Consider the following 11562-nt stretch of genomic DNA (forward strand, 5'->3'; position numbering starts at 1 on the left):
AAGACAAATACATTATTAGAAGACTAAATTATGACTAAGACTAATAAGTATTATCGTCCAAAAGACAAAGACAAAAATGAAAAGGGCTGCCAAAAACAACACTGATTTTGTGTCATCGTTTGCAAATGCTGTAAACCAGCAATTTTTCATGATTGAAGTGTCACATTTTGACCGCAAGTTCGCGTTTTGGAGAAGACAACCATAATGTTTTATAGCAGGCTAAAGTGGTTAGTACATTGTCTTTTTTTCCATTAGCCTCAATGTGTTTTCTCATTTTGTATGTCTGAACTTTCATTCTAATAAACATCAACGAAAGGAACTGGAATCTCACACGCAATCAACACGCACGTGTGCCGAGTGCACACGCGCAAACACACGCACGCGCCGGGAAAATGACCACCGCATTTTTGTTTACCTTGCGATTAATTGATATATTGCATATCGCGACAGACTTAGTGTGAACATAAATGAAAGAACAGAACTGAGAGGCGAGCTAAATTTGGCGTATGATCAGTCAGAGCTGATAGCATGACCAAATTTTTACAAACCATTACTAATTTTCACTTGGCTTGGAAAATGTCAAGTAAATGATGATTCCATCTCTCCATTAATGACCTGCTTTGATTGCTAAAAGGCACGGAACGGCTGATTCATGCATACAGTATTTCTTGATTGACACCTACTAATAGGTAGGCTCTCTGAACACTGCTTTGGTTACAATTCTGATTTTAAATGATGATAATGAGTTTTCATATTTTGTGTATTTGTATGTGTTGTTGACGAATAAGGCAAACACGCACTATCAATTAAAAGGGGAGGAGACCACGTGTTGGAACACATTTAGGCTTGGGGCTACTAAGATTCATTTTGTTTTATTTGTTGGCTGATCCAGCTTGTCAGGACACACAATAGGGAAATAATCTGCGCACACACACACACTGCAAAACCACCGCAATTATAGATCATTAACGAGCTTGGCGATCGAACGGTCAGAAATCTGTCAGGGCATGTAACGTACTGCAGTTGTATTTCATTCAAAAGAAAACTTACAAGCATAGCGTAAACAGCAAACACCCGACCGCGAGCGACGCGCGCTGACTTCATCTTACAGCGGATCAACATCAATTTGATGGACTGGCACATTTTACAGACAATTCATCCAAGTGTCTCCACTGACACTGGCGCCTTGGTGCAGCTAATATTTGTGGTTTTGAGCAAAAAAAAACGCCTTGACAACTATTGATTGATTTCCATGAAATTGCTGCGTGTCTTACTGAGAGTGACTTATCATCGAGTCATTATCATTATTTGTGATCTCTTGACGTGTTTTGCTAGCCCGAGTTTAGTTTAAGGCCGCAACGTTGACAAAATAGCCGGCGAAGCGGCTGTGCCGTTTAGCGAATATAAATAAAGCAAGCAAATATGCTCTCGAACAAAAGACGTTGTTTTACAAGCTGTGCAAATTGATAGTGATCAATCACATCTGCGATGATTTTACTTCCATTTATAATCAACAAGCTCTCATGAGAATGTAACAGGATATCGTTACACAATGAAGTGTGTTGCAGTCATACAAGACAACGATACATTCCACCGAGCATTGTACACTGCAGGCCAAAAGTATTGACACCCCTGCAATTCTGTCAGATAATGCTCGATTTCTCCCAGAAAATGATTGCAATTACAAATGCGTCACTGATTTTGCCTGCAATGAAAAAACACAAACGAGAATGATAAATGTTTTTAAATCATTATCATTATACACAAAACTCCAAAAATGGGCCGGACAAAAGTATTGGCACCCTTTGAAAAATCATGTGATGCTTCTCTAACTTCTGTAATTGACTGCGTCTGGGACTTACCTGTGGCACATAACAGGTGGTGGCAATCACTAAATCACACGTGCAGTCAGTTAAAATGGATTCAAGTTGACTCAACCTCTGTCCTGTGTCCTTGTGTGTACCCCGTTGAGTATGGAGAAATGAAAGAAGACCACACAACTGTCCGAGGACTTGAGAAGCAAAATTGTGAGGAAACATGGGCAATCTCCAGGCTACAAGTCCATCTCCGATGACCTGAATGTTCCTGTGTCTACCGTGCGCGGTGTCATCAATAAGCGTAAAGCCCACGGCACTGTGGCTAACCACGCTAGATGTGGACGGAAAAGAAAAATTGACGAGAGATTTCAACAAAAGATAGAGAACCTCTACGAACATCCAAACAAGTTCAAGCTGTCCCGCAGTCCGGGGGTACAACAGTGTCAACTCGTACTATCCGTCGGCTTCTGAGTAAAAAGGGACTCTATGGTGGGATACCCAGAAGACCCTACTTCTGACCCACACACATGAAAAAGCCAGGCTGGAGTTTACCTGAGAAAGCCAAAAACATTTTGGAAGAATGTTCTCTGATCAGATGAGACAAAAGTAGAGCTTTTTGGGAAAAGGCATCAACATAGAGTTTGCAGGGAAAAAACTAGGCCTTTAAAGAAAAGAACAAGGTACCCACATTCAAACATGGCAGAGGTTCCCTGATCTTTTGGGGTTGCTTTGCTACCTTTGGCACTGGACTGCTTGACCGTGTGAAGTCTGAAAACTACCAACACATTTTGCAGCATAATGTAGGGCCCAGTGTGAGATAGCTGGCTCTCCCTCAGAGGTCATGGGTCTTCCAGCAGGACAATGACCCAGAAAGCACTGGAGACTGGCCAGCAACGAGTCCAGACCTGAATCCCATACAACACCTGTGGAGAGATCTGAAAATGGCACCCTTCAAATCTCAGAGACCCAGAGCAGTTGTCCAAAGAAGAAAGGTCTGAAATTCCAACAGAGCATTGTAAGAAACTTATCGATGGATACTGGAAGCAGTTGTTTTGTGTAAAGGTTGTGCTACCAAGTATTAGGCTGAGGGTGTCAATACTTTTGTCCGGCCCATTTTTGGAGTTTTGTGTAAAATGATCACGATTTCCTTTTTTTTTTTCATTCTCTTTTGTGTTTTTTCATTGCAAGCATTCTCTTTTGTGTTTTTTCATTGCAAGCAAATTAAATGAAGATATTACTACCAAAGCATTTGTAATTGCAATCATTTTCTGGGAGAAATTCAGCATTATCTGACAGGATTGCAGGGGGACCAATACTTTGGGCAACCACTGTGTAATATAGAACAGTAATGGGCAATTAGACCTCACGTGGGCTGGACTAGGTATTTATTGGCTAAATAATGAACTCACTGGCTGCCACTGACGGTGCTCGACCTCCATTCCATTTGGATGAGGAGGGGGCGAATGACGTCTAGTGACGTCAATGGCACTGACTCCAGAGCATTCACAGCCAGCCTTTTGTGGGCATTTACAGGTGACTCCCTGTTCATTATGAGACATTCACAGGTGACTCCCTGTTGATTTGGAGTCACTTTTGGGGACATTCTTGAGTCACTTCCTGTTCAGTAACCCAAAATCAACATGAAGTGACCCCAAAAAGGAAAAGTAACAGTGGGTGCAAAAATCCCTAAATTTACAGTGGCAGCAGAGAGTTAGGGGGGGAACGTCTTCCTGGGTTAGGGTTGACAGAAAATAATTGTGACTTACCCACAAGTGAGAGCATGTCTGCAATCATGCTAGCCTTTATCTTCAAATCCAAGGGAGCATCGCTATAAAAAAGAAGAAGAAGAAGAAGAAGAAACAGCATAAAGTCACATGAAGTAAAAACAACACAAAACAAGTGTCACTCACCAGGCCAAGGATGGGGATAGGTTGACCTCCAACAACCACGGTTTTAGGTTGGAGTCAATTAGCACATCAAAGCCGTAAAGTTCTACAAAGAGAAAGTCAAAAGCTTTTCACCGCAGTCAGCAAAAGTAAGGCCAATAAAATCTGAGGAGTATCAAAGTCACAAGCATTTCCAGAGGTTTTATCAGAGCCCCAGTATGCGGCATTTGGCAATACGCGCAATGTTTCTCTGCTATGGATTACATGCATGTTATATACTCAGTCACTCATCCGGCGCTGCTACCGAGGCCGGGCTTGGCTCGACGACATCCGCTAAGTGCATACACATTTCATCTGTCGTTAAATGCTTATGTAAGGCAGGGGATCAAAAACAAACTCTGCTGGTGAATACTTTTGGAGATACAGTCAAAAATGTCCTCATGGAGGCTGGGAACGCCATGTCCGTCTACATCTTGTCAAAACTGATTAACAAGACCAACAGCGCTTCGCCCTCATCGTTAAATTTACTATCTTGTCAATTACTGTTTCCCACGCTGACGTGCAGTGCAGTGTCCCCTCTTTCCAATGCGCTAGGGGCGGGAACCTCCGGGTAGCTCAGGATACGATTTGCGGCGACAATTATCCATACACGGGTGAAGAAATCATTCGCGCATATTCTACGAAACTGAAAAACAAGATATTCTCATACTTCCGCTGTAAGTTTAGCGCTATTAGACGTACAATCCCTTTGAAGTGGGAGGTTGGCAGCAAATAAACATTCGTCGCCCTCCCACTTCAAACAGATTGGACGTCTATGGCCGTCAGTGGCAGGCAAGGAATTCATTTTAGCATCATTTCCTGTATGTTTTCGGTAACTTCCTGTTGATTTGGGGGCATTTACTGGTCACTTCCTGTTGATTTGGGCTTACTGTTACCTATAAATGCCCACAAGACTGAATGAATGTTCTGGTTTCAGTGCTGTTGACAGCGCTAGACGGCCAATCCAGTCCAAATGAATTGGATGTCCAGCACCGTTAATGGCAGCCAGTGAGCTAACATACACTAATGGAGGATTTTGGTAGCAACCTGTTGGTTCCTTTTTTTTTTTTTTTTTAAAGTGACACCTTTTAAAGACGATATATCAATCCTTGGCGGTAGCATATCAATCATCTTTTAGGCTACAAAGTATCGTGATATAGCACCTTTTTGATACACTCCTAATATGCACTGTTCCTGGGGAGTGTCACTATGGCCCAAACGAAAGAATTCAGGGAAAGTCACGTTTTTATAGGGCGAGAGCAAAGTCCCAGCTGGAATATAAGAGAGGGGTGGGGGGACACACAAACTTTTAATGGAACTTGAAAAGAACAGAGAACTGAGAACAGCTTAGAGGAGATGGAGGTTTCAAAGCTGCGCCACTTGCACTGTTTGTTCAAGCATCTCAGGTCAGTGCCAGTGTTAAACACACAAAAAAACCAAGGGACGGCGAGTGATGACTCACACGTAATAAAAGTTTGAGCAGTTGTTGTGAACAGTAGGACCGTCGCAGTAACAAATTTTAGTTAGGCGATACATTTTCCAAAAATGATTGGGATATTATCTTTTTTTAACCAATTCAACGACTAACGTAGAGGCAATTCATCCTGGAAAAATATGGCCTTGATCGGATTTGAACTGTCCACTTCTATGCGACTTGTCAGGTTCAGACCGTCAAGTTAATGTCTCACTCGAGTCGGAAAAACACAAAAAAATCCGATTCGCGCATTAAGACCTTATCTTAAGAATCTTAAAACGCCACTGTCGAGTTAGTGAAGTGCCTGCAATCAACCGATTACTCTGGTAAGACACTAGAAGGCGTCTTCTTGTTCAGTTGGAATGAAATACTGCACCCACTGCGGCCCTTTTGCAATCGTTTGGAGACCTCTGCTCTACACGAATGAAGACCTTCCGTCCAGCTTAAGTCCTCTGTGTACCGTATATCTGCTCAATGGATTGTCGGCATCACAGCAAGAGTTCAGAGAGATTCTCCCATCAAGTCATGAATTGATTACTCATTTCTCCGATCGACTCAAACGTCCATTCCTACTTACACTTTGCTCAACGTGTGTCCAAACCTAACATTTTTCCTTGTATTAAACTTCAAAAACGTGGGCAAGCCACGAGGCTGAAATGGTTATACGTAAGAACGAATCTTATATTCATGATGGAACCGAACAAATTTTGCCAAAATCTGCAAAACAAGTTCCCCGTGGATGGATCATGGACAAGACCCCCACGACTGAGCACATTTCTTTTCCACTTTGCAGACTTCATTGTTGTTAAAAGAGTATGCGTGTGTCCCAAAGGCTTGCAGCAGAATATTGGTTAACCGTGTTTGAGAGTCTGGAGAGCCTCATTGGTGGCACCGCAACAAGAAGGGGAAAATGGGGAGGTGTTCTACCACCTCTCGGGCCCCGACAAGCTGACTCCATGTGCCACACATTTTTCCCCCCAATTAGGAGCAGACGCCGCGCCCGCTCGCGCCACAAGCCACTCGCAACCAGACACGTTGATTCTGCGGCTCTGTTGAGCGGGCTTGTGACAAGCGCCACACAAAAGGAGAGGCTGAAACAGGCCCGTTAAACAGGGAGGGATGATGAAGAGCTTTTTATCCAGTCAAATGTATCAAATTTGATTTCTGGACCTCTTTGATTGTCGCACAGTAAAAAAACTGAAGTTATAAAATAATGAACTTTTTAACCAATATGCCGATACTCCAAAAATCTGATCCCGATATCAAACAGATACCGATATATGTGGTCATGGACTAAACAAACTATGGCTAATTGTATTGTAATGCCCCACTGGATATGCCTTCATCATGATAAATGTAACACGTTTTCCAAATAAAGATTCTGTGAAAAATATGAGAACTTCAACCGAAGTTACAGAAAAGGTGCCTATAGTGTCGTGCTGCAAGTAACGATTAACTCGAGTAATTCGATTAGGAAAAAAAGCTTTGAATTAAATTTTGCTGCTTCGAGGATTTGTTTAATTAGAGTGACATTGCAATGCTTTGTTTTGCAAGTGCATTTTGTTGTATTGATTTGGGTGGATACTCTGCCCTCTAGTGGCAACAGTAAATATGCCATAACTCGGCCAACATGGTTTGCGCTAATGTGTTTGTTTATGCAGTCGTTATTTAGTTTTAAAGTATATTTTGCAGTTTTTGGAGGGAAAATGTGTTGTTTGAACAATTTGTTAAGAGCGCTGTTAAAAAAACCAAAAAAAAGTTAGCATTGTATAGCAATATGCTAGCCGACTTTTGCTGTGCAAGTTAGCCAGTTGTTCTTTTGTTGTACCTCATTCTGTTTTGTTGTATCCTCAGTTATATATTTTTTTTAATCGTTTGAGGGTAAGCTCAGGTCTTTGAATTCATTTTAAACTCATTTATCGCTCTTGTGAAATGAAAGTGCAATTCTGTATAGTTTGAAGAGACACTCAGGAAATGTTATTTTGTATTTGAGTTTAATTTTCAAAGTCTTAGCAAGCCAAACTAAATATTATTGCAAGCATAAACATTTGTTTTTTCAAAATCCAATTACTCGATTAGTCAAACTAACTAATTAGTAGATACAGTGCTGCTCGAAAGTTTGTGAACCCCACAGCGATGGTCAGATTTTTTGTAAAAAAAAACTAAAATAACCTTATTAAATGTTAAGTTATACCCAAATCCACAATACTGACATTCCAAATAATGGACTGAAACAAAAGAAATAGTTATATTGTCATTCTTTATTTAACAAAAGTGGTTGATTTAAGAAAAACTCAGATATCATGTGTGCAAAAGTATGTGAACCCCTTCAGTTAATAGGATATTGCGCCTCCTTTTGCAGAGATTACCTCAACCAAACGGTTTCTGTAGTGACTAATCAGCCTCTCACATCTACTTTGGGGGATTTTTGCCCATTCTTCCTTGCAGAACGCAGTCAGTTGAGAGAGGTTTGATGGGCGTCTGGCATGAACTGCTCGCTTCAGGTCCCGCCACAGCATTTCAATGGGATTTAGGTCAGGACTTTGACTGGGCCAGTCCAGAACACGAATCTTCTTCTTTTTCAGCCATTCCTTGGTTGTATTGCTGGAATGCTTTGGATCATTATCATGTTGCATGATCCACCTTCTGCCAAGCTTTAACTTCAAAACAGATGGCGTCAGGTTATGTTCTAGGATTTGACAATATTCCTCAGAATTCATGATTCCCTGGACTATGTGGAGTTGTCCAGGTCCTGAGGATGAAAAGCAAGCCCAGATCTTGACATTCCCACCTCCATGCTTCACTGTTGGGAGAAGGTTCTTTTGGTGGTATGCAGTGTTGACTTTTCGCCAGACATGGCGGTTTTGGTTGTGACCAAACAGTTCAATTTTGCACCTACATCAGTTGATGAAAACTCTTTTTAATTTAGTCTCGACAACACAACTGTTAAAAAAACAACAAAAAAACTACTGAATTGATTGATTAGGAAATCAGGTTGAAATAATAGAAAATTCCAAAATGTTGAGGGGGTTCACAAACTTTTGAGCAGCACTGTAAATCCATTTCCTGACTAATCGATGGCTTCAGCCCTCCTATTTATTGTTGAAATCAAAACGGTGCAAACAGAAAGTGCCAACAAGGCACTTATTCTGTCCTCAATGTGTGCGTGGATACACAAATCAACAGTAAGTGAAAAACACAGGCTCTGAAGACAAGTCAGACGCTGGAGTAAAGCTGAATTGACTCAACTGTGGTCATCTTTCTCTTGACAAGAGCACTGATATTTTTTTTTTGTAAAACTGCAGACAACGAAACATTGTCTCAATAACATGAAATAAAGTCACAAAATAAAGTACAGGATAGACTTGGTGTCAATTTGAATGGCAACTGGTAGCGCAGCTTGCAAGCAATGGAATAATGTAACCACCTTTTCCCACAAACGCGAACAAGACGGAATATACACATCGGCAAAATACTAGACAATGCTCATGAATATAAAAGAAAGGAAGAGTACAATTTATGAAGCACTAACAAAGCGGTAAGATGGCAAGAACCGCTACGGTGGACTGGCTGCAGACATCCGTTTTGCTCTATTCGCAATGAGCTCTCGGCGATGTATGTTGACGTAGGCAGAAAGTGCTGGAACATTTTAAAAGCAATCGACCTAGTGCCAGCGGGAGGGGGCGACAAGTGGACATGACAGCACTGCCATATGCATTTGGCCTAAAACCCATTATAAAAAAACAATGTCACTATTACCGGCTACCCGATAATATCGGACAACTGTCGATTTCAATATTTTCATGCCTCGTCTGCTTATTAGAAGATAGACAACACATAAGTTACTTTCTTGCATTGCTGCAAGCAGTAATGACACATAATCTTTCATAGGATGAATAATTTTTCGTTTTATGAAAGAGCTTCAAAAACGCTTTCGTATCTCAAGGTACCACTGTATTACGTTTCATTTACCGAATTGGTTCTCTTCATCTAAAAGGGAATTCTACGACTCAATCTTTTTACAGCGTAACAGTGTTTCATGTGGGGCAAAATAATAGCAACATCTTTTTCGTTTAACAGCGCAAGCGTGCGGTGTGTCAGTGGTGAGTGGAAAATGCCACCCATGACGCTTCTCACCACTGCTGTGTGATTAATGGATGGGCTTTTCGCTGAGGGATGCTGATTACGAGATGTTTTGACTAAGATCTGATTAGCCGAGCCAAAGGCCTATTTTGTTACACGCAAAACATTCCGCTAACTGGTCCCGCGTTCCATGGAACGTCCCCCGTTAAGTGCCGAGTGTGGTCGCTTCCCGTCTCCTGCTTTTGGTTAGACACGCCCGCGTTTTGTCTGCCTGCTGTGATGACACTGCGGCTTCTGAGCAACATCAGATCCAGCTAGGGCTGATCATTTGGACTTTTGACAGGGTTTTTAGTATAGCTTGGAACCAATGAAGGCATTTACGTGTAAAACGCCATTGATAATACACCCGTCAGTCACCATTTCATTTGGTATCCTGAGGCACCATTGTAATCAGTGTACTTTAACTGTTAGGAGACATTCAAAAGTCAGGGAGCTGTTTGGAATAAATTCATCTAGTAATATTCTTCATGGTCTTCCATACCTCTGTGAAGTTGGGCCACCATCAGATGCAAATTTAAATAAAAATGACTATTACTATTACACTTTGAATTTGTCGTGATGATGTCACGCAGCCCCCCGGAACGGAACCGCATCGGTGCCATCCGATTGAGATATTCATTTCAAGTTATGACATCACTTGCAGCCCTTCCGTAGCCTAACTCCTGGCTGCCGCCGCGTACCAACCCAACAATTAGCACAAACGGGTCCAGTTTGCCATAAATGGGCGGCTTGAAATATTGATTTCAAGTCACTGGCAGCCCCCCTCATTCACTGCAAAATGGACCCGAAGCGGTGCCATTCGTTTGCGCTACCTATTGGGAAACCCCTCTGTTACTGACAGCGTTGGTAGTCCGTCAGCCAATACGGAAAAACTGCGAGTGACGTCATCACTCGAAATGAAGATCTATAAAATGATAGCAGCAGCACAAAGGAAAATTTTTACAGCGCAAACGAATGGCACCGTTTTGAGTCATTTTGCATCAAAATGGGAGGCTGGTTGACCTCAGATAAAAGAATTGTAAATATCTCAAAAACCATAGCAGCACAAACGATTGACATCATTTTGATATAAATTGGTGTCCAACTTCACGTCTTATCTAGCTCCATTCCAAACAAGCGTTTAGGGTTAGGGTCCGCATCGATCTCGTGATGGGAAACCGGGCCGATCGCGCCATTTTTTCGAGGATCGGAATCAGGTTTTTAATTTGTAGAATACGTTTTCAAACAGTTTTTCTTGGTCACCGGTGCAGCTGGTGCTTGGTACCCCTGCTAAAAGCTTTAAATAGCTTCTCTGGAATGTCCGTTTCGCACATCTTATAATATGAACTGCTTGAATATGACCATCTACTCTATACATTGATGTGTGAATACATTGAAACAGACCAATACTTAAAGTTGATGATGATTGACAGGTTTGTAGCTTTGATCTGGCCGGCAAAGCTTCGGTAACTCTACGATCAAAGGCGCAAATGTGTTCGTCATCGTTAAGCTCGGTACGCAGTCTGAAGTGTGATGTGTCAACCCATTTATTGTGGAAGTGAGAGGCTGTTCTCGGAAGCTTGAGTGAATTCGAGTGGACTCGATCATTTGAATGTTATGGAGAGTGATTAAAAGTATGGCGTTAAAGGTGATGCAATGACATGTGCGTACATTTTGTGCTGGTGCACCTTAAGAAAAAACGGAAGTGTGGAGCTTTGGCAATAAACTGTATATCGCAATGTTAATTAATATCGGTCAGGCCTATCCCAAGCAGAGCTATTATCGACAAGGATAGGAATACCGAAGCAGTTGGTTTCGTGAGGAATGAAGGTCTTGCAGGCGGTGGCGATCTGCATCTGAGCGCTGAGCACAGCTTTGATGATCACATCTTCTACCTGTCTCATCAACACTGGGAGAAAAAAGAAAGAAACATTAGGCTCAATGGAGCATGAAGCCCCAACTCCAAGCTCGATCAAGAATCTTGTGCTCATGTCCATACGCTCGGTACCACAAATAGACAGCACTTGATTGGAGTTGATGTTACCCTACTAGACAATAAAAGGTCAGACTCACGTGTGGTGTCCTTCCCCTCCTGCCTCAAGTAGCGCAACACTGCACTCATACTCCACTTGTTCCCATAGTCCTCCACTTCAGGGTCATCACAACTGGAAAAACAGAAAAGATTGATAACTTCAAATTAAACGTGATATCACGCTATAATAAT

General features: G+C 41.9%; 1 protein-coding gene across 2 annotated transcripts in view; it reads right to left on the bottom strand.

The window, feature by feature from the left end:
* Positions 1–11562, bottom strand: part of ttll5 (tubulin tyrosine ligase-like family, member 5) — a 122836-nt gene that overhangs the window by 91041 nt on the left and 20233 nt on the right. For both annotated transcript variants that reach the window (XM_057859894.1, XM_057859895.1), the window contains exons 11-14: positions 11412–11503; positions 11140–11247; positions 3728–3809; positions 3584–3645 (exon numbers count right to left, since the gene is read on the bottom strand). In XM_057859894.1, coding sequence (XP_057715877.1) covers positions 3584–3645; positions 3728–3809; positions 11140–11247; positions 11412–11503 — 344 coding nt within the window. The remainder of the gene's footprint in view (positions 1–3583; positions 3646–3727; positions 3810–11139; positions 11248–11411; positions 11504–11562) is intronic.

This window comes from Corythoichthys intestinalis, chromosome 15 (genome assembly GCF_030265065.1).
Source record: "Corythoichthys intestinalis isolate RoL2023-P3 chromosome 15, ASM3026506v1, whole genome shotgun sequence".
Classification (NCBI taxonomy): domain Eukaryota; kingdom Metazoa; phylum Chordata; class Actinopteri; order Syngnathiformes; family Syngnathidae; genus Corythoichthys; species Corythoichthys intestinalis.